General features: G+C 42.2%; 1 protein-coding gene across 2 annotated transcripts in view; it reads right to left on the reverse strand.

Annotated features, from left to right (window-relative positions):
- ADAM12 (ADAM metallopeptidase domain 12) overlaps positions 1-22,303 on the reverse strand; it is a 196,764-nt gene that overhangs the window by 135,360 nt on the left and 39,101 nt on the right. For both annotated transcript variants that reach the window (XM_065672471.1, XM_065672470.1), the window contains exon 3: positions 6,699-6,772. In XM_065672471.1, coding sequence (XP_065528543.1) covers positions 6,699-6,772 — 74 coding nt within the window. The remainder of the gene's footprint in view (positions 1-6,698; positions 6,773-22,303) is intronic.

A 22,303-nucleotide genomic window follows, 5' to 3' on the forward strand; every position in this document is an offset into this window, starting at 1 on the left:
TGTTTCTGAAGCCAGAAAACAATACCTACGAATGTTTCTGGAAAGCAGGAGAATCCTCTTGGGTTTGGCTTTGGGTACCTTTACATGTATTGTGAACAGAAGACCAAACACCCCCGGTAATGATGGGGCATGCGGAATGTGAGGCAAAGTTCAGTACTTCTCCTTCCATGTAACACTGCTGCACCACATGGGCTGGCACAGGACTACCAGTGGGAGATGCCGAGGTTTCCAGCAAGTTGCTTTTCTCTCCTGTCTCTCCCCTAATTATTCATTTGACAGTCCCAGATGATTACATGTTGCCTGTGTGTTCAGCATCACTGCGATCACGCTGATCCCAGCCTGCCTGAAGGAGAGGGGAACACAGATTCCTAGTGGCTCCTGACAGCCAGCCCTCCTCCCCGACCTCTCTGCTGAGCAGTGAAATGCTGGAAACCTCGCATTCGGCAGCACAAAGGGAGATTAAACACAGTCCTGCTACTAGAATACCCTTCTGCTGTAGGATATTATGTAGAGAGCGAAGTCTAAAGCAGGCACTTCTTTATTTATTGCACCAGCAAGTATATTTCTCTCTCCATTATTGTTATATATTTAATCAGACGGCACAGCTTGAGGGTTGCTGTGAATGACAGACACTGAACAAGCAAAACCTTGTGTTAACTTGGTTCAAAGCTGTCAACTGATGCCGCTGTGGAAACTACTACTCTCAGCAAAACATTTGTGCAGAGAAAACAGTACCTGTCCTATCCATCAGACTAATTCTTTTTGTATATAGGAATGAAGTTTGTAGCTCTGCAGTACACAGGCAGGGACACCTTCCACTAGAGCAGGGTGCTCCAAGCCCCGTTCAACCTGGCCTTGAGCACTGCCAGCGATGGGGCAGCCACAGCTTCTCCGGCCACATTGTGCAGCGCCTCAGCACCCTCATACTGAAGAATAGGACACAGTCCTCTCTTCCCTCCAGGGGAGCTGGCACAGAACCTTTGCCTTACTGTTTTATGGGCATGGGAAGAGAAGAAGCTTGACCAAATTAAAGCTTATGACATTCTGCCACAAGAAGGACTCCAGAATACAAATTCCAGTCTTCTTATCCTCTCCGCTTCCAGCATACTATGTCAGCATGTACACATCTCCTCTCATTGCTCCTTTCTTCTTCGTTTTCCCTTTACATAAGGAGAGGAAAACAGATCAAGAAAGCAGCAGTTTCTATCCTGGTGGAGCTGATCCCTTTCACTCCAACACACAGCTCCAAAATGACACAGCCAAATGTAGCCCCAACCGCACAACCTCAGTTACCATTGCTAATACCATCCTATGCTAATACCCAATTATAGAACAAATCTTGGTACCTCAATGACACCACTAAATTTGCCATCCTTATACCACAAAACTATAGCAAATGCCAGTACCCTTAGAGCCATGTGTTAATACACATTACTGCAGCTGTGGTAGCTGAATCTTCACATTTCGGTGCGGTTTAGACCATTTGACTGTTGCTATTACAGAAGGGGAAAAGTGCTACTTCCATTAAAGTGGAACTTTTACTTCAATTAAAGTGAAATCCCAACTGTCAGCTCATGCTGAAACATTGCAGTACAGCTGCCAGCTCCAGCATTCACAGATAAAACAGTCTGGGGTCACAGCTTTTTGGCTAAGTTACAGCACACAGCTATAATAGCAAACATACTCTGACAGGTCCTGTTCCTCTCTTTGGTATGTGTGTGCTTAGACTTGTTTCCTTGAGCTGTATTTCAAACCATTGATTGTATATAAGCATGTCAATTCATTAACAAATTTTGTCAGCTATTTTCTTTGGCACTGGCAATGGGTTGTTTCCCTGTTTCCCTGCTAAATTAATCCAGCTAGAATGTCACTTGCGCACCAATCAGTGCTCCTATTCAGGAGGGTCAGGCAGCAAAGAAGAGAAAACTACTTCTTTTCTTTAAACCAAGAAAGAATACAAAAGATTTCTGAACACCAAAGCCTCACTGGAACAGGGCACATTAACACTATGCATGAAGACACTTATTGCTTGCTTTTCAGCCCCAATGAATGCTTCTGGAAACTCCTCTGTCCTGGACTTAACCTTGCAAAGTGACCTTCAATACCGGACCATAACATCCCGATACATCCCTGGTACTGAGTCTCCATGTAGAAGTAGTAACCATGCAAGGGGGACAGTCAGAGATGCTCTGAACTTCTGGAGATCTCGGGGATACTAGGGGATTTAAAGGAAAAGATGGAGGCTTACACCATGTACGGCCTGGGGTGGATTTTGCTTCCTGCTAAAATAGAAGAATTTTTACTGAGGGAATAAAAGGCAGTGACCTAATCTCATATATTCCCTTTTTTATATTGCTTTGTTAAAGGTTGTGTTATAAACCTGACAAGAAAGAGCACAAAGTAATGGGGAAATGAACAGTGAACTCTAGTTCTCTAAAATACTTGAGCTTGTCCATTCCATTTCCATGTTGCCCTGGCCCAATGGTGCGGTCAGCCACAACCACTCTGATGGCACCCTTACTGCTCCCTTTGCAAAGCCGATCAGCAAAGTCCTACCAGAAGGAAACTGTCCATGGACACACCTGAGATGTTGCCAATGCCATAGTCCTCAGGGCAAAGCCATCCTACCTCTATACATGCCTTCACCTGCTCTCAACTTATCTCCTCTTTTTATCTCTATCTGCCACAGACTCCGGTATAAACAGGAGTCAGCACAGCAAAAGCTCTCTAACGTCTGTTCAAAGTTATATTTCTTTGACATTCATAATTATAACCTTTGTCAGCAAATCAGTTAAGCATGAAATTAACTTTGAAAATCATTCCACTGGCTTTACCTGGATTACTCATATGTTTAAAGTTAACTGAACACTTCAGGACTTTGCTGTACGCAGACCTATTTCTGACAGAGCGCAAAATGCTTCCAGTTGCAGAAAAATGGCCAGTAGTCACATACTGTTCCACTCTCCAACTCAGATGTAATCTTGCAGGGGTTTTCTGTCATTTAAACAATAGTAAGCCTACTTTCCTGCAAGACCCACATGCTGCAATCAACTTCTACATTGAAAGTAGAATGAAATGACATGCAAGTCATTTCTACATGCATACATTAATGTCCCTCGCACAACAGAAGTGCATCGGTTGTATTGATGTAACACACATCAGTACAGTCAGCTGCTCTGAAGAGTGGTTTATTCTTCAGCTGATGGATGATTTGCTGGTTCTGGAAAGCTCTCCATGTGACAAGTGTTTCTAAAACATTTAAGGTACTACAGAGTGTAAGGTTCTCGAGAGTGCAATCATATTTTGCACCTAAATCATAGTAAGAAATGTACTCGCAACAGAAGCTCCCTGGCACGTTTTCTACAACTGACAAATTGAGTTCATGGCAACTAACTTTGTTTTTGCAATTACAAACATGCAACACCTGAAAATTAATCACTAGAGCATTTAATGAATATGCACAAAAGTTATCCTAACAGCTGGAAACCATAGAAAAGACTTTAAAGCCTAAGCTGTGAAGTTAGGTACCAGCAGCTCTTCCAGAACTAACTTACAATATCTTGCCCAGTACATGCGAACACATCTTGCTGAGTCTAAATATCAGAAAACACCAAACTGACATTAAATATTTCCATAGATAACAGATGGTTTAACACATCAGTCCCCACTTGGGGCTGCCTAATGTATCTGAATCATGTTTCGAAATACAACTCAAGGTTTGGAAAATCTCTAAGGTTTTCAAGAAATGGAGTTTAATGTCAAGACTACTCAAAGCAGCTGTTTCTACTAACCATGGAAAATCACATCCAGTTTTTTTATGCATGATCCAATGCAGAAATTATGTATTTCAGGGGTCCTACCTACCTCCACCCCCACCATTCTCCAAGGAATAACATGCTTGACATGAAATTACAGCAAAATAACAGCACACTTATCAGGGCTTCATATGTGTTGTCACTTATTACTCAAGAAAAGATGCTTGTGTTTAGCACTTCTGCCTGAAGCATGCTGATTTAATGGTTACTCCAATGCTCAGCATTGACGCTCTCAAGATATTTGAGCTGCATGTTTCACGCCAACATCAGGAAGATGGAGCAGGCTGGAGACAGGGTTTGTATGTACATCTGCTGGTCCTCACTAGGAGCTGCAGCATGGAAGGACTGCTCCCTTTTCCAGATATCTGATGGCCTTTTCACCCTCTGGAGATTGGACCTTAGACCCAATTTATCCTGCTGCCACCCGCCGTTATTCCCCATCCTCCGCTCTGCAGAAATCCATTCTCTCCTCTCACCTGGGCGTTCTTTTTCACTATTACTTAGAAGCTCCTGCTAAGATGAGGAACCTCATGCTGTTAACACCACACACAGCTCTTCCAGAATGTGAACCTTCAGGTAGACACCCTGACACAGAGATGGGTAAACTAAAATATAATGACTGATAAATACCATATTTTTCTCAACGTCTCCAAATCTGGTTAGTCAGACAGATGTTCATAGAGTTAATGTATTGTGCTTCCATGTCCTACTTCTAAAAAAGGTGGAGACTGCATCTTACTGTTTTCTAAATCTGACTTTATTACAGGTACAAGAGAGCTGGGTATGTTCAGCACAGCCTGTATGAACAGTTTTATGTACTTTTAATCGCTGACATGGAATGTAAATAGTTTCCTCAATTGCTGCATACTTCCCATTCCTGAAGGAAGGCACACCCTTTGACAAAGATTAAGAGAATATAAAGTTAAATCGCTGTTTACTAAATGAATTAAATACCCCTCTCATTACTGAAACAAAGCAACCTATGCATGGGGGATCTATACACACTTCAAGAATAGGAAATTAACAACTAAGGAGCATTAAAAATAATGTAAAGAAAGCTGAAGATTTGGGCCTGATGATGAATAATAAAGTGAACTGGACTTTATCACAGCTGGGTAACGCTGGGGTTCATCCAAATAACTGGAAACAAGAAGAATTTTGTGTTGTTTTATTACAGAGGCCTAAAGAGGTGCCCCATAGAATTCCATTGAAGTTGTCCATCACTGGCCCGAGGCAGCATGTACTCGGCCTCCCTTGGACATTTGCTTTCACGTGCACATTCCTTCCCGTTAACTTACAAAGCTGCAGCACTTACGTCTATGGTCTCTCTATCACAGTAAAAAAATCTCTCTGCTGCTTTGATTTCACAGCAGGGAAACCTACAGAACCCAAAGATCCTGGCTGACATTCATAAAGTTTTCTCTGAGTTGATCTTTGCTTTTTCCTTTGACAAGCACCACATACTTGTCCTGGTCTGGTTTCCTACAATATACTCTTGAGATGCTCTTAGAGGAAAAGCAGTTTGAGAAGGTAGGTTAAGACTTTGATGACTTTGGCTCCATTTGTCATGTACTTCCAGAGAAGTTACTTCATTTCTTGTCGTGGTTTAAACCCAACCACAAACCTCGTTCACTCACCCCCCCCCCCTTCTTGCCCTCCCCCTGCTCCTGGAGGGACAGAGAGGAGAATCGAAAAGAATGCAACTCCCACGGGTTGAGATAAGAACAGTTCAGTAACTAAGGTATAACACAAATCACTGCTGCCACCAATGATAATAATGCTAAAGGAAATAACAAGGGAAGAGAATACAACACCTCAGCACCAGCCAACAGATAACTCGCCCCACTCCCCCAAGCCAAGTACCAACCGATACCTCATCCAACCCTGCAGTCCCCAGCCCTTCCGGGGTAACTCCCCGTTACATCCTGGGCATGACGTGCTGTGGTCTGGATACCTCTTTGGTCAGTTTGGGTCAGGTGTCCTGTCTCTGCTTCCTCCCAGCTTTCCCTCCTCCCTGGCAGAGCATGAGGCTCACAAAGTCCTTGGTCAGACCAAACATTTGAGCAGCAACTGAAAACATCGGTGTTATCAGCACTGTTCCCAGGCCAAAAAATGAAAACATAGCACTGCACTAGCTACTAAGAAGGAGAAAAATGACTGCTACTGCTGAACCCAGGACATTTCTGTATGGTTCTGTACCCCTTTGTAAAAACTCTGCAGGGTTTCTGCCTGTGGGACCATCTCTGCATCAGCCCCTGGTATCCCCCTCTGAAAGCTGATGGACATAGGTGGGAGTTGTGAAGAGCACATGGAAGAAGACACAATAGCTACAGCCCACAGCTGGTTCAGGCTCAGCTTTGGTTATGGGTCCTGTGAACAGCACAACCATCCCTTAACTACCCCCTTGCCAGCAAACCCAGAGAGCTCCTGTTTAAAAGGAGGTTAAACCCAAATGCATGATTTGTCTTTCCTGAGCAGACATCAATGGCCGCATACAGAGGCAACCATAGTTGAAGGCGGTACTAGGAGGGGTAAGTCCTCCAAGAAAAAGTTCCAAAGACTGTTGGATTTTCCACATTACTGTAAATAAAAGGGCTTACCAAAGTAAAGGAGAACAAATCCAAATCAAATAAAAATAATGATCAACAAGAAACACCAAGAGGCAACATGTCCATTTTCAGTCCCACATAAATGCAGACGACCATAGAGATTCTTGCCCTATAAGCAGTGTGCAAATACACATTGGAACAGAGCTCACTGTTAGGGCTCTGTTCCATGAGTAACAAACTTGCCCCCAGGTTCCTTTCAAGCCATCAATTTTAAAATTACAACCCTTCTCTGAGAGCCTCCAGTACAAAGTGAACATGCAACAAGGGTACTTACTCATTCCTCTCCAGATTGATGACTAGATGTTTGCTTTCGGCTTGTATTACAAACTGCAGCAGTGCTGGGTGATTCTGAAAAAGGAAAACAGAGTTGATGGAAGCCAAACCCAGAGCCCATCATCTTGCACCCAGGATGCTGGTACACATCAAGGCAGGAACAGGCCCTGTTTGGCAGGAGCAAGCAGGTACAAAGAGAAGTTTTTGTGGCATCACAGCTCTTTAGCCACCACTTTCAGCAAAGCTACATTAAACACAAGTATAACACCTTATTGATTCTCAGCCTTCCTCTTCAATTTATATTAAGTGAGCTACAGGTACTCAGGTCTGGGCTTTTCATGACCATTTTCAGCTTAAGATATCCATGTCCAAAGCTAATCCATCCCGCATCAAGGGCAGGCTTGTAGTACTGTGATCACAGTCAGCAGGGTGCCTACAGCAGAAATGCTTTTTCCCTTAAGGTTGAGCATGCTAAATATTTGCATGTAGAACTAAGACCATCATAGAAACTAAATATAAAGTACAAGTACGCTGAACTCCCTATAAATAGCTAAATATTTTATTATATATTTTAATTTTTTCATAAGGTATGATTAAGTTTTAGCTTAAAAGAATTGGCGTTGGGAGGAATTAGAAATAAGGTCAACAGTATGATCAGTTATCTCCATGAGAACAATAGGCTAAGTATTTGCATGCATAGAAGTCCTTAGGAGAATTTTCTAAACAAGACATCAATAGCAAAGCACACAGAAATCCCAGTTGCACGACAGCACGGAGCAAGGATCAGGACATCTGGATTGCATTTTCAGCACCATCATGACTGCATGTGATCTTCATACTGCTGTTCCCCTGATTATAGAACAAGTTCTTTTTCATCTCAAGCATCTGCAGGTAAATCCACTAATTTTTTGGGAGCTGTGGAAGAGCCTCAGAAAGGTCTGAGATCCTGGCAGTGCTCAAGGCCAGGTTGGACACAGGGGCTTGGAGCAAGCTGCTCCAGTGGAAGGGGTCCCTGCCCGTGGCAGGGGTTGGAGCAAGATGAGCTTTAAGGTCCCTTCCAACACATTCTATGATTCTGTGATCCACTCGCCCTTGGAGGCAGAAGGGAGTGGAGGTTCCACCACTTGTTTGCAGAAAGGGGCAGTGCACCTACACAGGCTCTTAAAACTCTGCTTCAAACAAGAAAGCACAGTTCACAATATACAAGTTACCCTTACTCCAAAAGGCTGAACTCATATATTTTTAAGACTGTTTACACTTAACTTACATTTCATTAAACAAACTTACTGGATTGCGAGACACTATTTCCTTGTTTTGAAATTCCAACAGTAGCTCAGTTGTTCCTCTGCACATGCAATGCGTTTTCCCCAAGATTTATGTCAGCCAATTGCAGATCTGAAGCAGGATCATTTTCGGGTTATAGCATTTAACTGATTTATTGAGAAATGCGTCTGAATATGTGATTGCTACAGCGGTGCCTTACTGGAGCCCCGGCTGCGTGACAGTCGGAGCACCCCGCCCATGCAATGCAATGGGTTTTAAATGATACGGAAAATTGGAGATATTTATTAAAAAGTGAACTTATGAGAGGGCTGTCGTAGACTAAACAAAATAGTGATTTTGCTAGAATGAAGAAAAAGAGCTGACAGCTCCCCAGTGCTCTCAGATATGATTAAGCACAGATTGTGACTGAGGTACTATCGCTGCCTTCTAAGTGTCCTGCCCCACTGCTTGTGCAAATTAAAAGCTATTTTCATCCTCTTCATGCACAATAGCAACACTATTGAAATTCTGCATCTATGTGCACTCTGCAGAAACTAGATCCCACCAGAATGGCAAATAAACGCTTCAGACTATCCTTGGCATTTGGCAAACACATGGGAGTTATTTATTGACATGAATATTTAGAAGCAGTGTTGATTACCACCGTAATATTAGTGCACTGGTTCCAAACCCCATAAGATGCACATACTATAGAGTTTTGAGAGACTAAAATACAATTAATTACAATAGAACACAGTAAATAATTAAGATATTGCAGTAGCGCTAATAGATTCTTTTCAGCTAAAGGGCCTCTGTTAATATGTAAATGATAACTGTGTTTATTCACGAGTTCACAGTGGTACTTATTTGATAGGCAATTGATGTCAGTAAGTTGCAAGTTAAAAAAGCAGCTGCAGGATAAAACAGACTTCTACAAGACAAAACCATCCCCCAGAGAATTCCTGAAGCTGAAAGTTCTTAGTATGGAGCACAGTAACGTTCCCAGTTAGGATGTTGGGCTGCTTTGCATGAGACCCAGGTTCAGATTCTTGCTTTACCATAGATTTTTCTTTCAGACAAATGGCTCATTTCCTTGTTTGCCATCTGGGAAGAGATGAAACGATACTTTTTCTTATTCTGACTGGCAGCCATAAGCATAAATACGGTAAAAATTACAGGTGGTATGGTGATTGGAAACACATAAGCGCTTAACATGATACATTTCTAACGTGAAAGAAAAATATCATTCAGAAAGGGCATTTTAGGTTTGATTTTGGGGTGGGTTTTTTCTTCCTTTTTCAGCGTGCACGCTTGTGAAATGAACCCAGATCTTTAGTTTTGTTGCAGTGGTGGTAGAGTCTACACCGAAAGTACTTGCACGGTTCTGCTCCAAGACCTTCAAAGCTCATTTGGAGTCTCACAAAGCACCAGAACACACTCCCCTTACAAGCAATATTATCAAAACCTTACAAGCAATATTATCAAAACTATGAATACAGATATTAGGTTGCTGCTTTGTGTTTTCTCTTCAGAATAATGGAAAAAGCGCATTGTGAGGGCACAAACTCTTCTGCTCAGCTTCAGAAAGAACCACTTGTTATAAGCCTTTCCTAAGAACTGCAGAAAATAATTTCCATGCTGATACCATGGCTTATTCCCACATGATCCCTTTAAAATTATCAAATGTGAATGTAAAGTGAACCTTGTGAGAACAGCAGTATTTAAAACATAATGAAACATTTCATATGGTTCTATCTTTTCTCCACAGATTTATGTTTTCTAGTTCATTCTACACTTAAACTACAATTTGCTGCTTTCTTTTTGGCAGTGTTTTTTGTGCCATAAGAGAAGTTTCCATCAATGCACACAAACTGTGCCCTGATGTCCTAAGAGGCAGAACTGACTTGAGGATGATTGAAGTAGTACCCTCCTTAACATTCCCCTCTCAGTTAGGGGATTTACTTATGAAATCTACATCAAATGGTATCACCAGAAAAGGAAAAGCCTTTTCCCCATTAACTTGTTCCTTGCTCGTTTGCTTGCTGAGGGATGCTGGTTTGAATTGGCATATTAAGTGAAACTTCATATTCTAAAGGTAAATTAGTGAAACAGTAAGTTAAGGCCAAGCAAGTGTTCTCTCTGATAAAGCAGATAAAGACAATGAATAAAGCACTATTTGAACAATGGGAAGCTGGTGACAGTGTGGCTGTTTCTGAGTCGGAGAAGTTATCTTGCTTTCTTACAGTGGAATTAAAATCACTATGCACTAGTAAAAATTAGTTTAGCTGGGACATGGTTTTTAAAGTACTATTAATTGTTTAATTAAAATGAAATTAAAATTACAATTAAAGGACAACCAACTGGTGGAAGGTGCCCCTACCTGTTGCAGGGGGTTGGAACTGGATGAGACTTAAGGTCCCTTCCAACCCAAACTATTCTAGGATTCTAGGTTATTTCCCTTTTAACTGACATTGATCTCCAGCCCTTCACATGCAAAGAGAAAAAAAAAAGGATGGTTAGAGGATTCCCTTGTGAACCTGGAGATCTAGTTGGGAACCTGGTTCTACCATGGACCTGTGTCTTGGCTGGAATGACTGCATTTCATTGTGGAAACAGCAAATCCCCCCCCACTGAGCTAACCTCTTATACCTCAACTCTTTTAGGGCTTCATTTACGCTTTCTGTTTCCTCCAAGTTCTGTCTGCAAAGAGAACATGGCAAAAGGTTTCATTCTCCTGTCTTCATCTGTGTAAACTGGTTTAAAGGCAAGCTTTCTAAACACAGAGGTGAGGAAATAGGCACCTTCCTTCCGGTAAAGGCATCAAGGCAATACAAGGGCAGTGGCTAAAAAACAGCAATAACACTTTTCTCTTTGAGTGCTCATGTATTACCACAACACCATGAATTTTCAGTAGCAGATTTTGAACTTCTCATACTTTCAGTGTCTACTTTATAGGAATAATGATAAGATAGTCTAAAAAAAAACCAACCACAAAACCAGTTTTTATGCCTGAAATATTAGTAGCTTTCCATGTGGAGTAGATTTGTGCACCTTGGTGGGATGCCCATTCTGGAGTTTGAATACAAAGGAGTTGTCACTGAGCATACTTTCCTGCACAGTAATCTAGGAAAAACTCTTAATCATTGCTAGATCATCTTTTCCTTTTGGCTGTGGAGCTGGCATGCACTGTGATAGCACTGCAGTGCTGTGAGCTTTTCCCTTGATACTCACTGTTGAGATTGGGATAGAATAGCTCAAGTCATTTCTTATTAGATTTGAAGAGATGATAGAAAACTGATGGAGTAGACAGTCCTAATCCATGAATCTTTGCAACTTTCTCTCTAAAAAATAAAGGATTGTCTTGGATTAAGATACATGGGTTAGACTAGCACATACAACTTTAAATTAAAATACATTCTAGCAATTACATAATAGAAAGAAAATGAAATATCTATAGACAAAGGAAAGGGTGTAATAAACTCAAAACAGCAGCATTAATTCATTTGGAAAGAGGAATGCATTTTCTGCTGTATCAGATGTCCAAATCCAGTACTTGAGAGTAGAGATCGGCACAAGAAATAAAACCAAAAGGGATGGTTTTGCTTCTCTGGTTTCAAAGTTTTAAATTATATCTTAGCACTGTAGACTGAAATAGGCAGGTCTGTTTAATCCAACAAAGTGGTTTCCAGTCCCTCCAGAGCTGCTATCAACTTTGCTCAAGCCAGCCTTGCAATACGGTCAACTTTGGGCAGACAATTTGACCTACAGCCACGAAGCACCTGTCCCATGCCAGGCACCAGTTTACATGAACTGTCCCAGCTGGTCAGTGCTGGGACATTCCTAGTCTGAAATGGGTCAAAATTGGCAAAATGGTAAGGAAAAAAGGTAATTATAAGGAGAACTAAGGACTGCAATAAGTTGTATGCAACAAGGCTCCTGACATTCAACATGGAGCAAAAAGAGAAATGCAGCAAAATGTTATAGCTGTCACATTTAATAGCTGCCTGGGCTTTAGTTTAAAGTAATAGAAATCACATCGTTAGTGACAAACACAGGAGAAGAGATGCTGGAAACCACTCCAGCCTTGCACAAAGCTTGTCATCGCTGTGTCAGACCACAGCAACAAAGCACAGTTTTCCCATAGGATGCATAAAGAACAGAGATGCAAGAGATGAGCGTCATCTATTTTGACCGGCTACTGCAAAGCCAGCCTGTCTCAGATATGTATCTGGTCGTGGATGGTAGCTTAACACAGTGTTATACAAGGCAGTTGGATGGAGAAGCAAATCAATGTTTGTTTATGAAAACAGCAAGAGGAACAGCGAAGAGACATCTTAATGTAGAGAAACCAGAATATGTCTCTGAACCATCAGCATGTATTTAGAATGGAATTAAATCACATAGCTCCTTCATGCAGAAATTACCTACTCACAACTGGCCAAAGACAAGCAACGAAGACTAGTGCCTTTCAGTTACTAGCTTTCCCCCAGCACTAACACACATCAAACCAGTCTTGAGGAAGTGATAGCCAAAGTACTCTATCAGGGGATAATTCGGGAGTATTTTTTTTAATCCAGAGTCTTAAACTGTGCAAAAAGCACCAAGAGCTACTCTAAGGATTAGACCTTACTTACTTGCTCCTCTATGCTCTTGAAAACAGAAATTCCAACACAAAGAAAGTGAGGGTCATAAATTTATATTATCTCTTAAGCATAAATCTGGAAAAGAAGGACTTCTGAGATGTATCAGATAGTTGCAGAGCACATAAATCTAGATGCTTTTTCTTATCTCTGAAGATCTAACATCAGGGATTAGAAATTGCGTGACAAAAGAGATAATTTCTCTGCTGTTTTCTGCTTTCTATAGGAAATACCTTTACCCCCCTCCGTATTTGTCACACACTGATGTTCTGTGTTAGTGCCTTCACGAGCTAAAAGGTATATTTACAAGAATCAGATCTTTGGGCTGATATTACTCCTCTAGTATCTCTAATACACAGAGCGAAAAGCTCGGAAATCTATAAGAAATAAAGCCACCTAGGGAATCTTACCATGATAACCTGAATTCAATCCAACAAATACAAGCTGTCTACAAAGTATATATATTTAAGACAATTACAATCAGCAACAACTATTATAAATGGCATACATTGCTTTTAAATCAATACGTATTTCTTCCTTTCCTTTTGGTTTTAGTTAGAAGCAAACCCAAGAGGCTATGTTTCGTGCAAACACCTCCAAACCCAAGTGATGTTTCATGCAGACATGAAAAGTATAAACATTTAATTCATACTGTTTTCCAAGTTCCTAAGGGCCGTGAATTCAGCTGTGCTTTCCTTACTGTCAAATGACAAGCATGTATCCCTGTGGCTGTATATAATGAGTAGCAACAAAGAGAACAGGGTGTTTTGCACTTGGGTTTTTTTCTAATGGCATAGCAAAGAATCACAGCCCCTTAACAAATTGGCTCAGCCACTCCAATAATGTAAGAAACCAAAGAACTTCCAAGTTTGCTCCCAACTTACAAATAAAGGGGTTCTTTGCCAACCTTATGAAGTTCAACCACGACAAGAGCAAGGTCCTACACCTGGGTCGGAGCAATCCCAAGCACAGCTACAGGTTGGGCAAAGAAGAGATTCAGAGCGGCCCTGCAGAGAAGGACTTGGGGGTGCTGGTCGATAAGAAAATGAACATGAGCCGGCTGCAGTGTGCACTCGCAGCCCAGAAAGCCAACCGTATCCTGGGCTGCATCAAAAGGAGCGCGACCAGCAGGGCGAAGGAGGTGATCCTGCCCCTCTGCTCTGCTCTTGTGAGACCTCACCTGGAGCATTGTGTGCAGTTCTGGTGTCCTCAACATAAAAAGGACATGGAACTGCTGGAACAAGTCCAGAGGAGGCCACGAGGATGATCAGGGGCTGGAGCACCTCCCGTGTGAAGACAGGCTGAGGAAGTTGGGGCTGTTGAGCCTGGAGAAGAGAAGGCAGCGTGGGGACCTCAGAACAGCCTTCCAGTACTTGAAGGGGGCCTATAGGGATGCTGGGGAGGGACTCTTCATTAGGGACTGTAGTGACAGGACAAGGGGTAACGGGTTCAAACTGAAACAGGGGAAGTTTAGATTGGATCTAAGGAGGAAATTCTTTCCTGTGAGGGTGGTGAGGCACTGGAATAGGTTGCCCAGGGAGGCTGTGAGTGCTCCATCCCTGGCAGTGTTCAAGGCCAGGCTGGATGAAGCCTTGGGTGGGATGGTTTAGTGTGAGGTGTCCCTGCCCATGGCGGGGGGGTTGGAACTGGATGATCTTGAGGTCCTTTCTAACCCCAACTATTCTATGATTCTTTGAGAAACAGAATGATCATACTCCCTTTCTGACTGTAAAAATAGATGCAGGATTCTTCTATCTAGAAGGCATAAACTCTAATTTGAATTTCTTTTTCTTCTTCTTTTTCTTTCCTCCTTGTATAGTAAACCAATCTACTGCTTGGAGGTAGCCAGGCTTTTCCACCCTCTTCCTGCTTCCTTCCAGTCAGCTGTTTGTAACCTGCTGCCCACCACACAACACAGCAGAAACCACCACACATGAGGTCCTAAAGCAGACAGGATAACAGCAGCAGCAATTCTGCCTGTTCTCTTGCAGGAATAGGAAACCCTATCATGGAGCAACATCTATAAAATAGGAGCAATAGGACACCCTTGGGAATAACCAAAACTTACCAGACTTGGTAAGTAAAAAAAGAATTTCAATTAGAATTAAAAGAAACACCCCAAATACTTGGGCTGCCTCTATAGCGCTGGCAGCCCCAGCCTCTGGCCATCAGAGCTGTTATCTGGCAACACCTCCCGAAGCTCCTGCGAATCAAAGGGCTGTTTAAATTAACAGTTCCTTGCTCCTTATTGTTGTCCCAGGATCCCTACCCAGAGCTAAAAATCCAAGCAAATAACGCTCAAGAAAGAGGAAACTGAGAAGTTAATTGTGCCAGACCAAAATCAATAAAACTACACAGCTCTAGCACACAGTTTCCTGGTTTCCATGCAGAAATAAAAAGCTAATGGCTACTCTGGGAAAGGGAAAGCATGCTTACAATTTAGCTGCATCCTTTTTGTGAGGTATTCCCAATTTCCATGTTCAAAACGTCATATTATTGTGGATCAAATATTTCAGGAGCAAATCCAAGAGAAGTCTGATGCTTTTAAAGCAAACTGCATCTTCTGAGGCCGAGTTGTTGTGCTAGCAAAAAGTTGGACATGGAAGCTGAATTCAACATTAGCACCCATTTTCATTATCAGGCATTGAAGCTGCACTAAACCATATTTATGTGCGTTTGGCTAGCTGAACAGGGACGAACAGAAAGCTCACAACTTTGTACATTAAAAACAGAAAAGTAAAATGTGCTTTTCCTTTCCTTTTGATTAAATCTCAGCAGTGCAAATTGGGCAGCTTTGGGTTTTAAAGCAGCTATCCAATTATCTGCTGAACCATATTGGTTAAAAATGGGTCAGAAATCAATACACCCCTTTCAGGACACACTTTGAAACAAAAATCTCTCAAAAGATTCCTAAAAACAAGTTCAGAGAACAAACAGGAATGAGTTATGAGAAAGGGGACGGGTGTTGCCAACACTTTGAAAAAGCCGGTTGGGAGCAAGCTCCGCTATCCTCCGTTTCAGGATGTGGTTTGGGAGAAAGATGCATGCTGTAACACAAACCAGCCAATGCAAGGTATTGAAGCCCTTCCTGTATCTTTGCAAGCAGGATGGATGCAAACCAACATAAACGAGCATTCAGTGCGTATTTATTACACTTCTCTGCGTGCCTGATGACCTGCAAGGAGTCTGCTATGCATCTGGGAGAGGGTGATTCGTTAGACTCATGAATCACAAAGGAAGGAAGAAAGGAAAATGCAGCAACATATGGTTTTGACTGAATGGAAATGACTGCACCAAACTGTGAACTCAATTCTGTATTAAGAACAACTAATAAAAATAATGAAAAATACACATGCTTTTATCCAGCTCTCATTTGGGATGCTCCAAGGGCTGGAGCAGCTCTGCTCTGGAGCCAGGCTGAGAGAGCTGGGCTGGGGCAGCCTGGACAAGAGAAGGCTCCTGAAGGGGAGACCTGAGAGCAGCTCCAGTGCCTAAAGGGGCTGCAGGGAACCTGGAGAGGGGCTTGGGACAAGGGCCTGTAGGGACAGGCCAAGGGGAATGGCTTGAACCTGCCCGAGGGGAGACTGAGATGAGCTCTTAGGCAGAAGCTCTTCCCTGTGAGGGTGCTGAGGTGCTGGCACAGGGTGCCCAGAGAAGCTGTGGCTGCCCCATCCCTGGCAGTGCTCAAGGCCCGGTTGGACACAGGGGCTTGGAGCAAGCTGCTCCAGTGGAAGGGGTCCCTGCCCGTGGCAGGGCTTGGAACTGGATGAGCTTTAAAGCACCATTCCAAGAGTCTATGATTTATTGGGATGTATCCAAAACAGAACCCTGTTCAAGGTGTTGTCCACCATCACTTCGAAGGACTACCTCTGCAAAGCTATTTAAGGTACCATATTTTGCCATTCAGATACTGACCTAGCTTCATGGAGCACAGGACTTTCCACTCTGAGCATCAGTACAAAGGGTAGGCCTTCAGCTTGGAAGCAGGTCAAAAGCAGTGGTTCTTTTTAATCTGAGCCTGATGGAAGGGTGTGTAGTTTGCTATCACAACCCATTCCCAAAACTATCTGGAAAGACCATGCCCTGCCTGTCCTCTGACACACTGGGACCTCACCAGAGAGGTTGGGCAGGAAGTTGATTGCACCAATGCAGATTTTAGCTTTTTGAAAGACCTGCAAATATAAAGGTCTTTTGAATAATAAAAACCAAAACCAAGAGTCTGGTTAAAAAAAATAAATCATCCCCTATATTGTTTTTCCTTATTGTATTACCCCAAAAGGTTAAAATAGAAGTACTCACAACCCTGTGATCCCAGAGGGACTGTCTACATGACTTTATAGACAGAAAAAGCAACTAAAAACTGTGCAGCCTTTGAGGTGCAGGAAGCACATGGCAGCTCATCCTTGTACCTGTTGCACTCTCAGGTCTGCTCATGGCAGCCTTTTACTACCACCTCTGGATAATGATGGTCACTGTTAGAGGGATGAGTAACACCTGAAAAGTTCAGCCCCAACATCAGTAATTTTTCCTTCCCTCAAGAATGGACTAAAACCTGGCGCAGGAACGAAATAACCTGGAATTTGCTCAAAGTAAACCCGTAGTCATTATACAGTATTTACAGTGCACGTATGAATCACAACTGTTCATTTTGCTATCAAACAGATGGGAGCAAAAAAGTACCTTATTGTTGGAATAGATTATGTGCTGCTTAAACAATGCTTCGTGGAAGGCTGTGCAAAGAAAACAAACATGTCTGTTCTGTAGTAAATTGTTACAAAACAAAACTTAATAGAGCTGGCAACCAGGAAGCAATTGCAGTGGGGTTGGGTAGTCTTAGTTATTGAACAGAACTCGTTGCAGATGGTCCTTTGCAATCTGGGTAATTATAATGTGAATGAACAGCTGTTGATATCTGCCAATTTAAAATGTACATGAACTTCTTTGAGGACTATCCCATGTAAATGTAGTAGATCCCATTCGGGTTTACAACTAGGCATAGCTTAGAAAGGAAAGTTCCTCCTCCTTGTAAGGACAGTGGGGCCTGTAACCTCCTTTTACTAGAAGCTTGGTTACATCATCATATTGTTCCAATGTACTCAAACACTCAAGGTCAAGCATGGACTGCATCAAAGACTGTACTTCAATTAGCTACCCACTGTCATTATGCTTTATGCACCTTACTCCCTTTGTCCGGCCTTGCTTTCAGTGAACATTCCCATCTAATAGTTCTACATTTTACCACCCACACATCCACTGTGTTTTAGCAGAGCCGAACAGCAAACCTGACCCTCTTCAGAAACATCTCTCTGTCTGTGCACTATATTATTGCAGCATACAATTGTGGGGAGCCCACAACGTGCCGTGCACTGTGGGGGAGAAGAATTATGATGATAATTACTTCTAAATTCCCAATGATAAGAAATAGCACGTCCTCCAGATCGTATCTCCACAGTGGGAGCTGTCTGGCACAATGGGGTGGTCACCAGCAGATGAGCTTTGTGTATTGTGCACAGGGACTGTATGCACCATGTATTTGTGCATGCTGGGGAAGCAGCAGATCAAGAGAACTGTGATTCAGGACCAATAGCAAATTAAGTCCATTATGCACTGTGCCCATTACAGACATTATCTGAGCCACTTGCCTGCTTTTCATATCCCTTCAGTATCACCTGCATCCCCAAAGCGTCTTGCAACTCCGACAGACCCAGGATGGAGGTTCCTCTAGGTCCATATAGAAAGGCTACAAAGCCATTTCATTGCAAAAACAAAAACAGTAGCCGGCCCCCTCCCAATATTTCCATGGTTCAGCTAACCAACACAGAAAGAAACGATAGAAAATACAGTAGTGTCCGCTGGGAAGCGAGGCCAGATGGCCACCCATTTCACTGAACTGAAAGTCAACTCAGAATGCTTCAAGAAAGCCCATAAATTATTTTATCACAGAAGGACCATTTCAGATGCTTTTTGTTTCCCGTCAATACAAATCTGGCTGGGCTCAGTAAGTTATATTAAATGCACATGTATCTCCTTCAAGCCACATTTCATGCTCTCCAAACATCTTCCTCTAAATTAGATCCTTTCATATTCCTTGAAAAGCTTCATTCTCAATTAGGAAAGAGTTCTGATTTTCCATTTTCATTAATTCACTTGATTTCAAGATTCTGAAGCCAGAGCAATTGCAACTAAATGAAGCTTATTGAAAGGCAAGAAGATACAATCAGTTTCAGACAATGAGAAATTTAAGGATTTCATTTTAATGCAAGGGTAGGTCTAAATGTCCTGGCTAAACTGAATCCTTGACATTGCAACAATCTCCAGAGAAGCAATGATATATGTTTTGCTTCTCTGAATGAACTTGGAGGGTTGGCTGGATTAATGCTTAAATAGCTTAATTATTTGGCTTAATTCACAAGCTGTTCTTCACTTTCAGATCTCTCCCGCTCCCCTCCAATCACACCACTCCACTGCATCAGGTCTGTGCCAAGATCTCTGAGCTCAGACTTTGCTCCCTCTAAACATCTTTTCATATTATGTGGCTCAGATTAAATCTTCTTCTCTAATTTGTTATTGCAATCACAGATATGCTTCTGGATTCAAGTTCCCTTTTGCATCGCAAAGACTTGAACGCAAACCAGAAGCGAGGAGTCAGTATTTAATTTCTCCTCTTTCAAACTGTAATTTCTCTCTGATGATCTTCTGAACATATTAATATTTCTGAAACTAATGGAAGGGGCAGTTTCACCCCAGTCTTGGGCTACTCGGGATAACTTAAACTTTCCAAAGCTTTACTTCCAAGACACATGAATCATTTTTGCATCCTAGAATGTGCCATAAAAGAGAGAGCTGAAGATTTCCTACTAAAGCAAAAGATACTGCAAACCTGTGGGCAGCATCTCACATCCTTCTGCTTAATTAGACTTTCCTGACAGACACCCCATGCTATACATATACATTCTTGTAGAAAATAAATGACACAAAGGAGTGCAGAAAGCTTATCTAAGACAGCAATCCCTCGAACGAAAAACATATGTTGTATTCTGAATGATACCCAGGGTTTTAAAGTATTAATGACCAGCATATTTGTTGCCACAAAGGCAAAGACAAAACACAGATGAAAATGCCATTGCCATTAATATATATGCAAAAGCCTGTAAACAAAATGTACCTTTTACTTACAAAATGCATTCCCAAGGACACTTAACGAGATTACAGAAGGCCAATATGCATCTAATTCCTCCTGTAGATAATTTGCTTAAGGATTTTCAGTTGCTGAACACAGAGAAAATCTGTTCCTTTTCTTATTACCCATAGGTTCAATAAGAGTAAAATGCTATTTCTCGAACAAGATCTCTAGCGACATATTAGATAAACTTGTGGATGCAAAAAATAACCCTGTAGGGAGGTTATATAAATTGATATTTAAGCTCAGCAAAGATCTGCTTCGCACTAAGTCATCTAGAAATAGCGCACCCTTTCTCCATCGAAGGGCATGAGGTAAATAACCGAGGAGGAGGCAAAAACAGATAATCAATTATTTCACTTGGCTTCAGGGTTAGTGCTGAAATTGTCAGCCCCTTAGAGGAAAAAAAATCCAAAACCAAAAATCAATATAGCACAGCATTTTGAGATAACACAGAGAGAAGCATCTCAAAGGCATTTGCAACATGCGATAGGAGTACAAAGAAAAGTCCGCTGTCACCTTCAGCTGCTCCACCACGCAGTGTAAATGAACAAAAATACTCTTGTTTTGTTGCTGAACTGACTGCACGGGGTTAGAGAACACTAAAAAAGGGAATTCTGCAGGAGGCTTGTAAAACGTTTCAATTACCCAACCCCAGCCTCATGGACCAAGGCAGCAGGTCAGAACGAACCAGAGTATTTTTGGGTCAGCTAGTGGATGCTGCAGTCAAATACCCATAGGGACTGTGGGAAAATGGACTTGACAGTAGCTCTGGAATAATGGAAGAAAGCAGGAGTCACTCCTGCAGCTAAAAGATGAGGAACAAGTAGAGTTATATGCTGCAAACTAGTATAATTGCTCGCTATGAGACTGGACCTCTTTCCAAGATCTGCCTGTGCAAAACCCTGCCTACCAAAGCATCCCATCATGGGAGAAGACTGTCTATCTGTCTTTCTGGACAGCTTTTCATTGCCTCTATGCTAACGATTCATTCAAGTATGTATTTATAATGTTTCCCCTTCTTTTTGTCACTCAATTATTTATATGATTCCTGCTCTGCTTTTGCTTGCCTTCCCCAAGACCAGAAGCCAGTGAATTAGCACAGGTGAGAGGCAATAATAAAGATCATCTGAGCCAGTCTATTTGATGCAGGTTTGCCCAAAGACAATAAAACTCTGACAACACGTTGATTTAAATGTTGGCGAGGGTCTGAAACTTTCTGTTTCTCAATTCATTTTCAGAGATTTCTCCCTCAACCCCCTCCCAGGATTAAACCCCAATGGAAATTTAAACACAACAGCATCCCCGGTGATGGGCTCTGATACATAGAGCATTTACGTGTTTGCACTAGATGGATTGTGTACCATATGCTGCTGAATTTCCATCGGCTTTGGAGATTTATTGTCTTCCGAGGGAAAATTCTCACTTTCAGACACAGAGGATGCTTCCTTTTAGTCCTAGAACTACAAACCAACTAACTTTTGTAGGAGGGGAAAAAACAAAAAGGAAAGATAAAATGAAAGCAGGAAAATCCTATTTTCCATCTTAGCTTCGGGAACAGTTAGCAACCACAAGAGATGTATTAGTGAGGGCCACTGAGTGAAAAAAATCTGTTGAGCACCTGACAAATGTCTAACAATAGGCCAACCACAGCACTATCTGCCCCAAACATGCCATGATCTGCATCCCATCGACTTCCTTCACAGCTACTGACACAAAACTGCAGGAAAGATACTGGAAAGAAAAAAACCCTCACAACCAGCTCTGGACTGAACATGTTTTCATTCACATGATCCTTCAAAACATCCCCCCCTCCCCAACAACCCCAAACTCATCACCATGTCTCTGTTCACTGGTAATTAAAAAGAAGACAGCTATGCAACACAGCCCATGTGATCCACGAGGACTTTACAACCCCAGTGTCCCAGAATGTGTTTTGTATTACTTTGTGCTTATTGTAAACAGTTGGAATTGTCATCTCAGGATTTGGTCTATTTATGATCCACTGCAGTTAAAGCCTCTCCTCCCTTCCCCCTTCCTGAAAACCCTTTGAAGCTTTGATGCCTCTCAGGGTAACAGATGACACAGATACGAGTCCACTGCTGCCACCCAAACATTGCTTATGGCATTATACTCGCAGAAAGCCACTGAAGGGCCTCTGGTGAAGCCTGATTATTTCTGTGTAACAAGTTCTCCATAAAATCCAGAAACATTCGCAAAAGAGACTGCACCCAGATCCCAAAACATTAATCTCTCCCTACAAGCTTTGCTTACAATATTTTATAGCATATACTCTGGAAAGAGGCAATAAGGAAAGTGCTACTACAGGACACAGTCAGCAGTTCACATGGACACCTACTTGTTCATGACCTGTCTCAATCGAATGGCTTATACATCACTTCTGGAACCTCCAAAACTCCTCAAAGAAAGGATTTCCTCTGGCTGTCTACTACCATTCGCTAAACTATCATGCATGGTCACAAAGCCTCTATTGCTGCTGTAACCAAGCGCTTCTGAGGCAGA

This window comes from Lathamus discolor, chromosome 3, assembly GCF_037157495.1.
Source record: "Lathamus discolor isolate bLatDis1 chromosome 3, bLatDis1.hap1, whole genome shotgun sequence".
NCBI lineage: Eukaryota > Metazoa > Chordata > Aves > Psittaciformes > Psittacidae > Lathamus > Lathamus discolor.